Source organism: Macrotis lagotis, chromosome 6 (assembly GCF_037893015.1).
Source record: "Macrotis lagotis isolate mMagLag1 chromosome 6, bilby.v1.9.chrom.fasta, whole genome shotgun sequence".
NCBI lineage: Eukaryota > Metazoa > Chordata > Mammalia > Peramelemorphia > Peramelidae > Macrotis > Macrotis lagotis.
The window spans coordinates 54,136,983-54,155,495 of NC_133663.1; the positions used below are offsets into that span (position 1 = coordinate 54,136,983).

An 18,513-nucleotide genomic window follows, 5' to 3' on the forward strand; every position below is an offset into this window, starting at 1 on the left:
TTAAAAAGCTAGATTAAATAGAGATTGTTAAGAGAAGCATCTTGCTGGCCTTCCTGAGTTTATCACCTGGCCTGAATTTAATTGTTGATTGACTTAAAGGTATAGATGGCATACTTGGCACAAGTTGGAGGTGACACAAAACTATGAGATTTAGTGAATGCATTAGATAATAGAGTCAGAATGTACGTTAGAATATTGGGTCAAATGAATAAGATGAAATTTAACATAGTTAAATTAAATATAAAAGCAATGGTTCAGGGCAGCTAGGTGGCGTAGTGGATAGAGCACCGGCCCTGGAGTCAGGAGGCCCTGGGTTCAAATCCGGCCTCCAATACTTAGTAATCACCTAGCTGTGTGGCCTTGGGCAAGTCACTTAACCCCATTGCCTTGCGAAAAAAAGCAATGGTTCAAAGTCAACCTCCCAGGTATAGAATGGTGAAGGTGTGGTTAAATAACAGTCTCTTTAAAAATCTGGAATTTTAGTGTACTACAAATTGAATATTGGTCAGAAATATGAATAAGGTTAATGCCATTTTAGACATGGTACCCAGTTCTAGGAGAGCATGATCTGGTCACACCTGTTACATATATTTTGTTTGTTTGTTTTTGTTTTTGCAAGGCAATGGGGTTGAGTGATTTGCCCAAGGTCACATAACTAGGTAATAAATTATTACGTGTCAGAGGTTGGATTTGAAGTCAGGTCCTCCTGACTTCAGGGCTGGTGCTCTATCTTCAGCACCACCTAGCTGCCCCTTGGTATATTATTTTTATTTGGGGGTGGTATATTTTTAGGAAGAACATTGATATTTTTGTTTTTAACCTTTATTATGAAAGTTTTTCCTCTAGCCACTTGTGAATGTAGTGAACAGATTTCTATTCAGAATGAAGGTACAGACTTGATGTCTTTTATATATGGATTTAAATTGCTTGCATCTGGCTGAAAAATCAACAAAATTCATGGAAAAATGTCCCATTATTGAATGATTCAATATAATAACTCAATACAAGTTAAGAATTTCTGACCTGATTAAAATGTATAAGGATACTAGAGAATTTATGTTTCAAGGTCAAAACCACTATTGCCTTTCAGTTTCTGGCAGCTCCGTTATTCATTCATTCAATTTATTAAGGAAAATGTGTCTATTTAAAAGGAGCAAGAACCTGCATTTCAAGAGACTAGAAGTTCAGTTTATGACTTACCTTAATGTAAGATTGTTTTCTAAAGCAAAGCCTTTTGTGTTAGCTTTGTCTATAATTACATTGGAGATTTCAGCATAAAAATCTGTTTAATTGACTATAATAATAGAATGTAGAATTAGAAATATTTTGAGATAAAGTATGGAGATCTTATTTGGCAGGATGTATATCAGTGCACCTAACTGAATATACAGCAAAAGTGGAAATGGATTTTATCTGGGCGTGATTCATGTCAGTTGAAGCATCCCTTCCCTGTGTGGGTAGATTGGTATTGAAAGTGTCAATTCAGGGGGGGCTAGGTAGCACAGCGGACAGAGCACTAACCCTGACATCAGGAGGACTTGAGTTCAAATTTGGCCACAAACACTTAATAATTAGCTAGCTTGTGTGACCTTGGGCAAGTCACTTAACTCCATTGCTTTGCAAAAAAAGAAAGTGTTAGTTCAGGGTGTAGTCCTGTAATTCTTCATTAGAGTTTCAAAATCACAAGACTGACTATAGGTAGTAGCATAAAACACTTTGTAAGATATTATATAAACAATAACAATTATCACCATCTCCATTACTGCTATTAATTAAAATAAATAATAGTTTGGTATATAGAATAAAATAAAAATAAGTTATTTATATCTCATGGATGAATATTTTGTTCACGTTAGGTTGTTGGTGAGGAATAAGAGTAGTCTGGAGAATTAGTTGAAGTGAGAGTAAAATGAGGATGTTAAAAAAGTCCATAATGAAATAATGATTCTGACCATGGACTCTCCATTCAAAAGAGTAGTCCTCCAGGTGTAGACATCTTGAAGTAGGTAAGAGTGCTACGGAGGTAGAGTAGGCCTAGAGAGTTAGTTGAGTTGGAAATCCATAAATTGGCTGGATCCTGTATTTTTCTATTATGCATTTATCCTTAAGTTTTTCCCTATGTCTTCAGATGTTTAAAAATAATCTTCATAATAAAATCTTTATTATCTGGGGGTTACAGGTACGGCATGAACTTGCTAGTAAAGTGTTTAACTGCTGTGGCATTATGATGAAACATGACTTCAAGGTGACGATCTATCTTCTTCCACATATTCTTGTCTATGTTTTGTTGGGATGTACCAAAGAAGATCAGCAGGAGGTGAGGATCTTCCTTGATTTAGTTTGTTTTTTTAATGTGTTTTCAATACAATTAATAGTGAAAAGAATATTTTTTTTATTGTCATTGCAAAAGATGGCTAAGTCCAAGGAATATAGCAAAACGTACAATTTTTAAACAATTTTTTAAAAAAAAGATAAAATGTAAAATAAAAATGGTACCTTCAGTGACCTGGTATCAAACAGGAAGTATGGTATAGTAGAACTCTGGATTTTGGGTCACAAGAATTGGGTTCAGATTTCTACTCCCATACATACACAAATGATAGCTCTGTGAAAATTGACAAATCATTTCAACTCACAGAGCCTCAATTTCCTTATTTACTAAATAGTAATAAAAAGACTCAACTCCCATGAAAGTTGTGAAAAAAATGCAACTCTATACAAATAATTCTAATTAAAGCAGATCTTCCTTTTATTGATGAGTCTTCTATAAAGATGAAACTTTGGGACAGCTAGGTGGCGCAGTGGATAAAGCACTGGCTCAGACACTTAATAATTACCTAGCTGTGTGGCCTTGGGCAAGCCTCTTAACCCCATTTGCCTAAAAAACAAACAAACAAAAAAAAAGATGAAACTTTGTTTTAACATTTGCTGCTTGTCTGTCTGAAAGTTGCTTCTTTGACATAGGCAAAATTGAATTAATCTTCTTTCCAAGTTCCTTGTGTTGGAGGTATACTACATTTTTTAAAATAGATTCCTTATATAGAAATCATGAGATTATACTTTTTAAAAAGATTTTTAATTGCTTTTTTACATTTCTCTATATTTCTTCCTCTCCTCTATGCCCCTTCCAGAGAGTGATTCCTTATGAAAAAGGTTTTAAAAATTAGAAGAGGAAAAAAAATTAGCAACACAAATTAACATCAAAAAAGTCTGATATTGTTATATAATATTATATGTGTGTGTGTATGTGTGTATATATATATATATATTATTTATATATATATATATATATATATATATATATATATATATATATATATATATATATATAATGTGTTTCACATCCATAGACTCCATTGTTGAAATGGTATCTTTGATTTTTTTTTTAATAAATTCATTATTCTCCTTATTCAATGTATCAAGTTCTTTTATTTATTATATTCAATCCCTTCTTTGTTCATATCTTTCACTATATTATTGGGAGAACTTATCTCCATTCTTTATCCTCTCAAATAGTAAAAGACCTTCTTTCCTATTAAATTAATCTTCATAATTTTTTGCTTAGGTTATGTCGCTATCCCTGCATTTCTTTCTCTTTTCCTGCTAAATTGAATATAAACTGACAGCTTTCTTTTCCACCATTGAATAGCACATGCTTAGCTTTACTCAGGCTAATCTTATTGTCTCCCCCAAATACACATGACCCTTCCTGCCTCTGTTGCTTTGCTTGTTTTTCCTCTAACCTGGAATCTTTTTTTCAGTATTTAAGACCCTGATTCTTGGTCAGCTTCCTCAATGAATCTGTCCCTAATTGCTCTGCTGTATGAACAGCTTTTCCTTTTCTCTCTTTCAAGTCATCACATAGATGATTATGGATATAGTGTGTTGTCTCGTTTTCTTGTCTGTCAAACTCTTATCTCATTCAGATTTTGCAGAGGCCTTTGTATTCCCTACAGCATCTGGTACAGTCCTGGGTACATCATAGTATTCATTCAATTGTTTGGAGCTTGTTTTGGTACTTACAAAGTAGATACTTATTCAGATTATAGAAAGAGTGGAAATTTAATCAGGAGATCTTCCTTCAAATCCAGGTTTCCCTGTTTACTCACCTTCACTGAGTCTCAATTTCCTTTCTATAAAATCGGAATGATAGGACATGTACAACCTACCTCCTAAGATTGTTGAGAAGAAAGTAATTTGTAAAACCTGAACTACTAAATAAATGTGAATGGTTTGTTGCTGATTGAAATAATAACCTAAACTAAATTTAGTCGTTTAAGAATAGATATTTCCAGAGAAGATTGAGAAAGTTCAATGAAAAAATACTAAATGGAAGAGAAATAGAAATTGGAAATGCTTTATCTTTGTAAATGTTGGCTTTCTGAGGCAGGTTTTGAGTTTAGTTGATTCAAAATGTTATTAAAGCTTTGTACCCATTTTAGCTCTTGACACCTTTATTTAGTGAAAAAGACATTGTTATTTGAGTCTTAATTTATAACACTTGCTGATAAAACTTTAAGTACTAATGTTTTATATTTCTAAGTAATATAGACAAGTTATTAATAGTGTATTTATCATTCTTTTAAAATATTTTTGCTTTGTATACATTGTGTAAAGATACTTCTGTCAAATATCATTGACTTAGGCTTCATTAATGCCTGAAGAGTCATTATGTTGTTTGGAGACCCATAAAAAAATGAGCTTCCTGTAGTGTTTACAGTGATAACATTTTTGGATATAATAAGTTGGGGTAATATAGGTGTGCAACAAACAAACTATTGAAATCTTATTTGACATTTTCATCATTTTTCATACATTTAGTTTAGGAGGTCTAATAATCAGATTGAAATATTCTTTCTTAGCTTTTTAACATAAAGCACTCCCAAGTTACTTTATTTGCATTTCATTCCATGTAAATTTTAAAGAAGATTTTTCTTCCATCTTGTGAAGGTCTTCTATATTTTTTGGTCATAGGCTCAGTAATAATATTCAGAACATACAGCAAGTATATGGAGCATAGTTCAATATTATATTAGTTCTATCGCTTTGTATTGATACTCCTTCCATATATATTGTAGCCCTTCTTTTGTCTCAATCCGTGTGATTTTTTTTCACTCTTTTCATCATGTGTGGTTCCTGTCTTTCGAAAGTACTCCATAGAGATCCACTCAGAATGACTAGATCCCTTCCTTTGTTTTTTTTCCTCATATTTTCATGTTCTAGTGTAGTACTAAGGTTGTTCTGTTTTTTCTCTGATTTTCGCTTTGATACTTACTTTTTTTCTTTTTCTTTTTTTCTTTTTTTTTTTAGATTTTTCAAGGCAATGGGGCTAAAGTGGCTTGCCCAAGGCCACACGGCTAGGTAATTACTAAGTGTCTGAGGTTGGATTTGAACCCAGGTACTCCTGACTCCAAGGCCGGTGCTTTATCCACTGTGCCACCTAGCTGCCCTATGATATTTACTTTTAAAAGTCATACAAAAGTCATTTGTGACTATATTTTCTAATGAATCATCTTTGATAACACATTGAAGTTTATTTATGTCTAACATTGAGTTTTCTACTTTACATCGTAATTTTTATTTTCTTCTTTAAAGGGAATGTTTTATTTTAGTCATTGTTGTTTTTTATGCAGTTTTATTTTATTTTCAGTACCTTATTCCCTTCTTCCCCCACCTCTTCCCTTACTCATTGATAAGTCAAAAAATAAAAAACCCATTATAAATATAGTCATACAAAACAAATTACCCACAATAACCTCCTCCTCTCTCTCCCCCTCCCCATTAAAAAAAGATTAAGTGAAAAAAATATGCTTAATTCTGAAAGTGGATAACATTTTGCATCAAGAGTCCTACAGAACTGTGGTGAACCATGGATTGATCAGAGTTACTAAGTCTTTTACTATTGATTACTTTTACAGTATAATTTAAATTGTTCTGTAGTTCTACCTATCTCTTCACTTTATATGATTTCATAAAAGTCTTTCCAGGTTTCTTCTGATACCATCCCCTTCCTCATTTCTTATAGTACCAACAGTATTGTATCATATTCACATATCATAACTTGTGCATCCATTTGTCATTTCTTGGGTAATTTTTCAGTTTTCAGTTCTTTTCCCTCAAAAAAAAAGAGCTATAAATGTTTTTGTTCATATGGATCCTTTCCATTTTTCCTTTAATTTCTGTAAGATTTAGGCCTTCTAGCCATGCTTGTCAAAGGATATACAATTGCCTTCTGGGTGATAGTTCCCAATTACTTTCCAGGGTAGTTTGATTAGTTCATAGGTCCACTAACAAATATATCAATTTGCCTCTTTTCCTAAATCCTAGATGAGAATATTTTATAAATCACAGCCATATAATAGGGCATCATTCAAGAATTTTGATTCTTGGATGAATTTATGATCTCATTGATACTCATTTCAGCAATACAGATAGTAACTCATCTATGCCCTTTCCATTCGTGTGACTCTTGTCAGTGTTCTCCCATAAATCTTCCATAAGAGTTCCACCATTGAGGAGTTTTCTGTAGGTCTCAACTTTAAATTGATACCACTTGAGTAAATTGATTTTGACAAACCCCTGACTTGGGATGGAACTATCTTCTTTTAAGATCATAAATTTCTGTGAAGATTTTTTTTACATCTCTTGGCACAGTTTTATATTGGTAATTTGTGTTAGATTAATTGACTTTTGAGTGACTCACCTTAAGTTCTTTGGATTTTCACATATATACTCGTACATATTTGAGTGATAAAGATGTGTACCCAAAAACTTTTTTTTTTTTTTTTTTTTTTTTTTTTTTTAGGTTTTTTGCAAGGCAAACAGGGTTAAGTGGCTTGCCCAAGGCCACACAGCTAGGTAATTATTAAGTGTCTGAGACATTTGAACCCAGGTACTCCTGACTCCAGGGCCGGTGCTTTATCCACTACGCCACCTAGCTGCCCCTACCCAAAAACTTTTATATTGTCAAAGGCATGTGAGCCTTCAGAGACCATGGTCATAAAAATAAAATAGAAACTCCTTTAAATTTATTTCATTTCAAATATTTCATACTCTATTATTTTTTATTCATAATTCAAATTCCTTCCCTTCATGCCCTCTATGTGTAAGACAAACTAAACTATAGAGATTTGTTGATCTCATCCTTTTTCTGACTCTTTATTTTGGCAAGTTATTACCATGATGGGGCAGCTAGGTGGCGCACTGGATAGAGCACTGGCCTTAGAATCAGGAGTACCTGAGTTCAAATCCGGCCTCAGACACTTAATAATTACCTAGCTGTGTGGCCTTGGGCAAGCCACTTAACCCCATTGCTTTGCAAAAATTATCTTAAAAAAAGATATTACTATGACCAAAAAGTATGTCTTTTGCATTTCTCTAATTCTTTTTTATTTCTTCATTCCTTAGCTCAAAGTATTACAATTTCTATAAATCCTTCCCTGATCCTCTCAGTTAAAATTTTTTTTTATTTTTCCTCAAATTATCTTACAGTACTTCATTTGGATCTTTACTTTTATCACAGTAAACCTTTGATGCAATATCTCTTCTTTAAATTATAAGCCCTTTTAGAGCAGCAATTGTGGTGTTTTTCATTTTTTGTTCTTTTAGAACCCAGTACATTGTATTGCTCATTGTAAGAGCCTAAATTCATCTGAAAAATATTTTCTTTGCAGGTGTATGCAGAGATTATGGCAGTTCTAAAGCATGATGATCAGAATAGCATAAGACTACAATACAGTGCATCTGATTTAAGTCAACTAAGTACCCAGACTGTGTTTTCCATGATTGATCATCTCACACAATGGGCTAGGCACAAATTTCAAGCGATTAATGCTGCAGAAATTCAGTCTAGCAAATCAAACAGAGAGAAAGTAGAACCAAAGAGTGAGTGATTATTTTGTTTGCCTGTTTTTTAATTGTTCTGATTTCCCCTACTCTTTTATCTTTTGTGTTTATCCTTCCTCCACACAACTGCTAAAATAACTTTACTCAAATACAATTTTTAATCACTCCTTTGCTTAAGATATTATTCTTTATATCTATTGTCTGTTTCCTAAAATGGGAAAAGATTGGAAGTAAAGACATCAACAATTATTTGTCAGTTTCATGTAAATGCTCAATTATGGCAAAATTGTTGCTATAATGAGGAAACCAAAGGAGACTAAAAGCCACGTCATTCACCAAACACTTCACTCACAGGAAGAGAAAATGATAACCAGTGTCATCAATTATTATTTTTTTATCTCAAAATTTTTTTGTAAACCTAAGAGAAAGTTGGTTGAAGATTTTAAGCAATAATAATAATAATAATAATAATAATAAATGATAAACACTGGATATTAGAGACTGGTTTTTAAGTCATTTAACAAGCCAACAAACTGAGTAGAATCATCCTAGAGATTCAAAATGAAATTAAAAGGATGATGGGAAATAGAACAAAATGAAAAAGTACAGGGAAGATTTTTATAATAAAATCTCTTTATCAAATAATGAAACTTCCCCTTTTAACCATAACTTCACTGATCCAAATATTGTTACATGTAGTGGGCATGGAAACAGCATTGGAAACAAAGGTAAGCACCTGAACCAGACCAAGTTATATGCAGGGGAAATATATGTTTAAAGTGACAAAATTTTGAGTCTATAAAGGAACAAATTCTTACCCTTTCTAAAGGAGAAAACTTGAAAGAAATCTTAGACTTTATTACTTCCAAAAAGGTAACCAAGAGCATTAATTACTATCAACCCACACTTTCCCATTAATTTCAGATTTTTTTATAAGATTATCTAAATACATATGAAAGACATCTTAATTGGGGGTATTGTAAGAGAACAGGCAGCTTTTGTAAGCAATATTCCAGAGTAAATCACATCTTTAGCTTTATTTAATTGCTTATTAGCTGTCGAGAATACAAACTCTTACTTGTTTATTGTTTGTTAGAATTTTTCAAGATTCCTTGAAAGACAACAGTAACCATTTGGTCAATCTCTGATCACTAATATTTCAATCAAGGCATGAAAAACATTTACACAACAGAGATTTTTCATAAGTATAGTAGAATGGATCCAGAGAAAAATCCAAGTGATATTTTTTTAGAGATAGTAAAACCTTTCAGAAGTTCCTGTTTGTGGATGACTTTTTGTTGATTGCATCAAGGCCCCAAAACATGTAAATGTAAATGAGAAAAATAGTGATTCTGAATACTTTGACCTAGCCTTCCATATAGAAAAAACTATGGATGAATAATGATAATTGCCCTGATTGGACTTCTAGGTGGTACAATGAGTAGAGTGATGGGCCTAAAGTCAGGAAGACTAATCTTTTAGTGTTCAAATCTGGCCTCAAACACCTACTGGCTATGTAATCCTAGACAAGTCTCTTAACCTATTTGTTTCTGTTTCCTTATGTGTAAAATGAGCTCCAGTATCTTTGCCAAGAAAACCTTAAATGGGGTCAACACGAATAAAATGAGTTAGTGACAACAAAATTATCTGGACAACTTTTAGAGCTTTTATTTCTGTTTAATGAAAATAATGAACTACATAAATACAGTCACTGAGCATGGAAAGTGAATTAAATGGGTAGGAGAGAGAAATGTGGATTGCGTTCATTTTGGGAAGTTTCAGAGTTCTTTAAATAATCCCAGGCTTCTTCCCAAAACAAAGACCAATCTTTTTGATAATACAAATATTTTTCTTATGATTTGTATGACTGCAGTTCTCTGAAAAATTGAGTTTAAGATCATTCATGGGGCAGTGGAGATTGCAGCACATTGAGGGAAGAATTGACAAAGAAGTGGTATAAAAGGTATCACTGAAGAAGCATATGAACGAGAAAAGAAATATTTTCATGATGAAAATAAGGAGTAAATCTTGGATAATGTCCCTCTTCTATTGGTATCCCTGAGATGTCAGGAGAGCTTCAGAAAGGCCTTTGCACATTTGGCAATCCTTACAATGAATTTCTGGGAAGTCTTGAATTTAACAATCTGTGTCATTGGAGGGTATACCTTTATTGATGTATCACAGATCATATGAATCCATCTTCACTGTGTCCATATTTCTCAGACACTGAAACATTTTAAAATACTTTATTTTAGCATATCTTTTTCCATTACTTCTCCCTCAGTCTGATATGTTTTTCTATACCAACAAAATTGTAATTTAGTTTATCTATATAATTTTTAATTTGATTTGTTGTATAATTTTTTTTCCAAAAAAATATTTCAGGTGGTTTGTAATTTTAGATTGTAATTTTAGCAATTCCAGGTTGTAAGTAGGGGATGAATTTTGTATTTCTTTTGTATGCTTCCATAAGTGTCTAATATAATACAGAGTATTCTGAAGACTTTCAAGTATTTTTTACTGAGTACTTTATTTTTTGTACTTCCTCCAAATGCTAATTTTCTCTACAAGTATCACTCTTTTTAATTGGAATCCAAAAATAATAACTACAACCTTAACAACTGTTACCTAGCAGTATTAATAAATAGTTGTTGTTTTCAAAACATTGTCAATATTTCTGAAGCAAGCAGATGAAATAGCATATCATTGTGATTTGTTCTCAATAATCTTCCTTATACAGAATGAAAATATAACTAGCCTTTTCTGCATGATAGGATACTATAAAATAATACTTAGAAATGAAGAACATCCTCATTATTATTTTATTTGCCAGTATTATTAGTTAGGTTTTCTATTTAAGACCCAGAAACTTTTGCTTTTTAATGAGTAATATTTTATATTTGTATAACTGTTTATAATTTTAAATCTGCTTTTCACAGAAATGATTTGGATAACAGTGTGGTATATTTGGAAGAGGAATGACTTTGGAGTCTGAGAATTTGAATTCAAATTCTGATTCTGGTACTTATTACCATGTGACATTGGGCAAGTCACTTAATTACCTGGTAGCTTAGTTTCCTCATCTGTAAAATGAAAAGGGTGAGATTTATTGATTTCTGAGACCTTTCAGCCAGAAATCTGTGAATTTATGATCTCATTGGTTATTCATAGTGACTCTGTGAAGTGTAATGACAGATTAAGTACAAATACTGCCAAATTTAATTGGTAAATTGTGTGCTGCGGGGGGCGGGGATATACAATGCTTTCTTTTTTAAAGATTGGAGTTGAGCACAAACACTTTATGGATGAATCAGTTATGGAAAAGTGATTTGCTTAAGGTCACAAAGCTAGTACCTAGTAGGACTAGGAATAGAACCCAGCTTTTTCAGATTTCTAGTTTGATATTCTTTTTATTTCCTCCAGAATATTATCCTGTAGGCTCTTCTGTACTGATTTTATATTCATATATATACATATATATATATATACATATATATATATATATACCTAAAGTATGTGGATTAATTTATTCAAGAAGACAGATTGAATTTTCATGATTTAAATATAAATTTATTAATTTTATATGGTCAATTTTTAATTACTGTATTTGTCTTTTTTTAATATAGCCTCTACTGTGGACTATGAAAACTATCAAAGTGTGGCACGTTTTCTTGATCTTATACCTCAGGACACATTAGCAGTAGCTTCCTTTCGATCTAAAGCATACACAAGAGCAGTGATGCACTTTGAATCCTTCATTACAGAAAAAAAACAAAATATTCAAGAGCATCTTGGATTTCTACAGGTATGAAAATAAAATAGTGAGATACAGACATGACTAATTTATTTTAACAATTCCTATTTATCTTAACATAATTTCATATTTATCTTATTCAAAAGAATTTCAGGATGTTCCAGCTACTCAAACTCATTTTTTAATAAACATCACTTATTTTGCTATAAATGAGTAAATGTACATTAATACAGTGTTTTGACAATGTAATTCTAGAGAAGAGAGAAGGCCAAAATGTTACTTTTGAACAATAATTCTACTTTCACTCTTATCTTTTTTAATTGAGGAAAAAATCTTAGTTGATATTTTCTCTGCCTTTATGATTGTGATAGTTTTAAATGTTTCAACATAGAAATTATATGCTGCAATGCATGAACCAGATGGGGTAGCTGGAGTAAGTGCAATTCGGAAAGCAGAACCATCTTTGAAAGAGCAAATCCTTGAACATGAAAGCATTGGCTTACTACGGGATGCCACAGCCTGTTATGATAGGGCCATTCAACTGGAACCTGACCAGGTAAGAACACTGAATTAGGAACTTGGGAATCCTGGGTTATAATCCCAGTTCATGGTTAAACATGGATTCTCAGTTTATATAATTGGTAGAAGAAGATTGTACTATATTACCATATGGATTCAGATATGTCTGTATTTTATTTAAATTTATTTCTATGATGTTTACGAATTGGGTTGTTATGAGGATCAAATAACTTGAAAAATGTAAAAGTACTCTAAAAACTGATTTCTGTATCAAAATTTTAATATTTGATGGACTTTGGCTTTTAAAGTCATGTGTCATTTTGTACCATTCTGTGTATAAATAGAAGCACATGCATACAACAGTTATAGAGAGATATATTGTATGTGTAAATAAATTCACACACACATCCACAAACATAAGCACACTGGGACAGACCCATCTGGAAGTTTTCTAAATGGATCAGAGTAATTCAGCATGTAAAGAGAGATGTAGTTCATATCTGTCCTCCCATTTTCCTCTAAACATTTTGAAAACAACTCTCGGTAACTTGGTGTAATTGCATCTATTCCCCTATATTTCTGCCCCCTCTCCTAACTCTTCTCTGGTCCTCATCAGTTAACATAATTTTATCTCCCCAGAGTTCCTTTCATCTCTTGGTGGGCAAATTGAGGGCTCTCTCCCCTTTCTTGACTGCCAGCAGGGGCAGCTACCCATCCTCCTCACCCAGATTTCAGGGCTGATCCCTTGGGTCCTCCTCCTCCGTCTCTGACCTCTGCCATGCCTGGGCTCTGCCCTGATTGCTCAACTCCCTTCTCTTTGTGTGTTCTTAGTTGAGGATCTCAATAACTGCCTTAGGCAAACATGATCCCAGATCTTTGTATCCCTATGTTTAACACAATGCCTAACACCAAGTTGGCACGTAATAAATGCTTATTGACTGATTACTTGGCTTATTTTCTAAACCAACCAGTTGTTAAACAAAAAATAACCAAGAATGGTGGATATATTTTTAAAGTATGTGATCATTTAAACAAAGCAATTTATTGTTCACAGGATTATAACTAATTGCATTGATATTTTAAAATATTTTTCAATTTAATTCACTTGTTAAAAGTATGATTGCATTGATATATTAAATGTTTTTCAATTTATAGATCATTCATTATCATGGTGTGGTCAAGTCCATGTTAGGTCTCGGTCAGTTGTCCACTGTAATCACTCAGGTGAATGGTGTGCATGCTAACAGGTAATATTTTTTGAAGGAATAATTTTTCTTAGTTGTCTTCTCTAACTCAGGACTCTCCAGCAAGTAATTTCAGGAAATACACTATCGAAACTCAAGAAGCACATAGAGCTTTTGTGCTAGGTTAGTGTAGCATTATTCCAAATAGACATTTCATAATAATTTGCATAGTATTTGAAGATTAGCAAAGTACTTTATATACATTATCTTATTTGATCCTCATAATTTAGCTTCTGACAACCTCTTGTTTAAGAAGTTTACTACCTTTTTTTCAAAAAATATAAGAAAATGGCTGCTACATGCTAAGCCTTCATAGTGCTCTCTTTTGGTGCTTTTTGATCTAATATCTAAGTTATTTGCATTTCATTTGGAAACCATTGTCATCATCAATTAGTCCTTTGTTCTTATGAGTAAATAATAATTTTCTTAGATAGTTATTTGATACAAATATTTTGCTCACAGTAACTGAGAATATTAGCTTTTAAACTGTGAATCCCAGTTTATAGATGAAGTAACTGAGGCTCAAGGAAGTTGAATTTTATGACATACCTAGAAGTCTGTTGACCTTTGTATTATGTCATTTAAATCTTTTTGTAGCAAGAACTTTTGCATCTAAATAAAACCTATTATTTAAAAAGGTGATGGTGATAAATAAAAAGTGCTATACCTAATTTCTAGCATATTGTCAGTAGGAGACTTTGAAGAAACTATTATATGGCTAGTTAATGTGGTTTTTTTCTGTAGAAAGTATAGTTCAAAGAAAAATAGCAAATTTCTTATAAAGCTGAAGAACAGTTTCTGCAGCAGAATAAATATGAATGAATGATAGGAGAATAATGTTTTTCAATGTAACCTCCTGAGTAGGAAATAATTAGACAGGAAATGTCTCTGCTATTGCAAACTCATGTTAGCCTGCATAATATCTTTCCTTTATCTTAAATAGCAATCAATGTGTAATAGAGCCATTATCAACAAGAAAACTTGTTTCCCTATCCAAAAAGAGACACAGAAGTCTTGAACTAATTATTGAATAATTGAACTGATAATGGCTCTTGAACTAATTATTAGTTCAGAGGAAGCAAATAAATTCTTTTTTTTTTTAATGCTGCACAGATAGTAAATAAAACTGTTGGTGGTACATTTTTATGTAATCACAAGGACCCAGTTTGTTTCCATAGAAAAGGGAGTTTTTTGGTTAAAAATACATACTTTGTACCAGCATTATATTTAGTTAAACCTTGCTATAAATTGTAAACCATGTTTGTATTTAGACATTTGAAGAAATATCAAAACAGTATCAAAATTATAGCCTTAGTGATTTTGAATGAAAGAACCAATTTTTACAAACCTAGTGATAGAATATGTCATAAGTACTAATTAAAGCTTTGGGTGTTGTGTTTTTTACATTTTATTAATGTAAACTTTTGAATTTGACATTAACTTTACTCTTTTAATTCCTGTCTCCAATTCAAATAGTTGCTCTTCCCAAAAAAATTGCATAATTTTACTTATTCTTATCATGTATCCCTTTACTTGTATCTCTTTTCTAATAGACTCATTTAAGTTAGAGATTGTATCATTTTTGTATTTGTATCTCCAGCACTTAGGACAGTGGTTAGAAAAAAAATTGTTTATCAGTAACAGAAAATTTAGAACTTGTACAGTATTATTTCTGGACATTTCTGAGTCTTTTCAAAATTCTCCACTTTGACCCTAAATAGAATGATTGATTTGGAGTTTTTCTCCTAATAGGTCTGAATGGACAGATGAATTAAACACATACAGAGTGGAAGCAGCTTGGAAACTCTCCCAGTGGGATTTGGTGGAAAACTATTTGGCAGCAGGTAAAAATAGATGCTGAAATACAAGCAGTAAAACTGCTGGGAAAACTGGAAGATAGTTTGGCAGAATCTGGGCATAGAAATACAAGCAATTTTAATACATGCAGAAAATTCCACCTTTAGAAGAAGACAGTAACTCCGAAGTGTTTATAATTAGTCTTTCCATCTGTATTACTGTCTTCTTTCCATTTAGATACTTTAGAATGAAGTATTCATTTTAAAAACAACTTTAGATGCATTGAACTGAGGCTTTTTACCCAGCTTTTTCTCAAATGAGACAAACTAACATAATATGAAATTACTTGATTCTTAATTTTTTTTCAGATGGGAAGTCAACAACATGGAGTGTGAGACTAGGACAGCTATTATTATCAGCCAAAAAAAGGGATACAACAACTTTTTATGAGACTTTGAAAGTAGTCAGATCGGAACAAATTGTACCTCTTTCAGCAGCAAGTTTTGAAAGAGGTTCATACCAGCGAGGATATGAATATATTGTTAGGTACTTTTTGGTTTTTCTAGTTCTGATGTTTCAATAATTTTTTAAAAAATCTCATCTAACAAGTCTATAACTTATTCCATTCATAGCAAATGTTGATAACATATCTGGTATATTTTGTCATATCTGATTAAATTGAATTGTTCTGTGATTGTTCTACTTTGAAATCACTGGTAATTGTTGAAAGAAAACACCTTTCTGATCCACCATTTTTAATCTGAGATGCACTTAAAGGAACTTCTTTTAATGCCACAACTCTAGTATTTGGCAGGGTCTGTAACTTCATCTTTGGGAGTATTCCTACTTAATGCAAATAACACTTCCTCCAAATTTTAATAGATAGTAAAACAAGTTGCTCTACTCAAAAAGAACCATTTCCTGATGACCAACTCTATATTAATATATTCTGTATTTATTTATGCTAGTTGCAGAAGTGCATTTTCTAAGTGACCCATCCTTGAAACTTTCAGCTTGGTGGACATGATAATTTATGTGATGCATAGGAATTAGAATCATAGTAGACAATAAAAAAATTTTAAGTCAATAATATGACTTACTCTGGGATCCATCTAATTCAGTAATCTGTTCTTTATGTCATCATCCTATACAAATGACCTCAGCTACTTGTAGTATCTTAATTTGATTATTGATGATTTTTCTTAGTAATTTGTGAATTTTAATTAACTACAGTGAAACAGTTTCTTAGCTTTTTAACGGAAAAGAATATCAAATATTTTAGTGGTCTGTTTTAGTATAACCTGAGTATCATTTCCCAGAGAGTCAATATCTGATCAGAAAATAAATTCTAATGGATGTATTTATACTTGAGATAATGACAAAAAACTTTCTTAAAAAACTTTTTGAGTTATTAAGAAGAAAAAATTCTGATATTTTAACTTTTTTTTATTTGTTAATCTGCAGGAGGTATATATAGATATTTGCATATGTACACAATGCAGTGTATATTGTTAGCTCTCTTTATTAGATTTCGTTGTCAATGAGCCACCAGAAGTTAAATGGAATAGTTGCTTTTATATGTGTACATACAGCAACCAATGTCTATTTCATAAGTGTTGCTATTTATCTTTAAATTTATGTTGTTGGTAATGTGGAGTTAAAGAAGAGAAAATAATCATTACCTCAATTAGAAAGAAAATTCAAATTGAGAACCAGACATTTTCTATGTATATGTAAAAGTTTTTGCTTCTTTTAGTAGTGTTGCTTATATGCTGAAGTTTTTTCTTTTATTCATTTTTTAATTGTAGTTCATTTTTAAAATTGAAAATAACAGAGAACTAACTTTGTAAATTGATGTTTTATGCATAATTTTTAATATTAAAATTTTACCACTTATATAAGAATAAATAAGAATGGGACTGTACATATAACTAACTTATTGCCTCAGGAAATATTTTGTTTATAATTGCACTTTTGATTCTTCTGAATTCAACATTAATTTGATTCTTCATTATTGATTTAATTCATATGATTGAATGACAAGGTTTTAATTTAAATAGATTTCTCATCTCCCCTTAGGTTGCATATGCTCTGTGAATTGGAACATAGTATTAGACCTCTGTTTCAGCTATCTGTGGGTGACAGTAATCAAGAAGATTCTCTCAACTGGTTAGCTCGTCTAGAAATGACCCAAAATTCCTATCGAGCCAAAGAGCCAATTTTGGCACTCCGTCGAGCTTTATTAAGTCTCAAAAAGAGGTTCGCCTTTTCATTTTTCTTAATGTTGATTTTGAGATTTCAGTGTTAGAGGTGAACTTTATTTGGGGATATTTGTGCATCCTAATTTTTTGTCTGAGTCAGTATTTCCCTATCTACACTAATGTTGGGAGATGTAGTTAAAGTGAATTAGTGGAAAGAACATTGGGCTTGAAACTAAAAGACCTGAATTGATTTTTCTCTCTTATATTTACTGATTGTACAATTAAGAGGAAGTTCATCTGAGGCTCAGCTTTCTCATTTTGAAAACTGGAATATGTAAGCAATACCTGTTTCTTAGAATTATGATGCAAAAACAACTTTGCAAATTGAAACATGGAAATGTAAGGAGTTTTATGTAAGGATGTAACTAATTGAGTTCATTCTTGTATGTGTTTAAAGGGTTTTTAATACCTTTACATGCAGATCAGTTCATTATGATCAATTTTCATGAATCTCGAATATATGAAAGTGGGGAAATATTTTTAAAAGTTATAAGTAAGCATTTAAAAATGGTATTAGATTCCTTTGAAAGAAAATTTCATGCAGCATTCTTGGTGTGTGTAACTTTTCTCATTTTTGTCCATGTTACCCCAGTTTATATCTCAGAACTCTCTGTAGAAATTGAATTTTATGTTGAGGTCAGATATTTCATTTTAGCCATTCATATAATACACTTTGGACTATTACTCTAGACCAGACTATAGCGAAATGGTTGGAGAATGCTGGCTGCAGAGTGCCAGAGTCGCCCGAAAGGCTGGCCATCACCAGACAGCCTACAATGCTCTCCTTAATGCAGGAGAATCACGACTTGCTGAATTATATGTGGAAAGAGCAAAGTGGCTGTGGTCCAAGGTAATGCAGAATACCATATCATCAATATCTGACCAATCTACTGTGTTTCTTCACTCTGGTTTCCCATGCCTGCTAGCCACTTGGGAGGAAGAAGGAGATAAAATCCTCCTTCTGCTTAATGACAGGGATAACGCCTGAGCCTCATCCAACTTTCTTCCTCTTTTCCTACTCCAGCTTGTCTGGAACAAAGGACTCTTGGTGTTGTTATCGTCCTGGTCCTGGCTTTCTTTGTCTTTGGGAAGT

At 32.2% G+C, this 18,513-nt stretch overlaps 1 protein-coding gene across 1 annotated transcript in view; it reads left to right on the plus strand.

The window, feature by feature from the left end:
• Positions 1-18,513, plus strand: part of ATR (ATR checkpoint kinase) — a 126,846-nt gene that overhangs the window by 81,022 nt on the left and 27,311 nt on the right. The window contains exons 26-34 of the mRNA XM_074191158.1: positions 2,180-2,317; positions 7,674-7,884; positions 11,472-11,650; positions 11,991-12,155; positions 13,274-13,365; positions 15,115-15,206; positions 15,528-15,705; positions 17,239-17,418; positions 18,111-18,270. Coding sequence (XP_074047259.1) covers positions 2,180-2,317; positions 7,674-7,884; positions 11,472-11,650; positions 11,991-12,155; positions 13,274-13,365; positions 15,115-15,206; positions 15,528-15,705; positions 17,239-17,418; positions 18,111-18,270 — 1,395 coding nt within the window. The remainder of the gene's footprint in view (positions 1-2,179; positions 2,318-7,673; positions 7,885-11,471; positions 11,651-11,990; positions 12,156-13,273; positions 13,366-15,114; positions 15,207-15,527; positions 15,706-17,238; positions 17,419-18,110; positions 18,271-18,513) is intronic.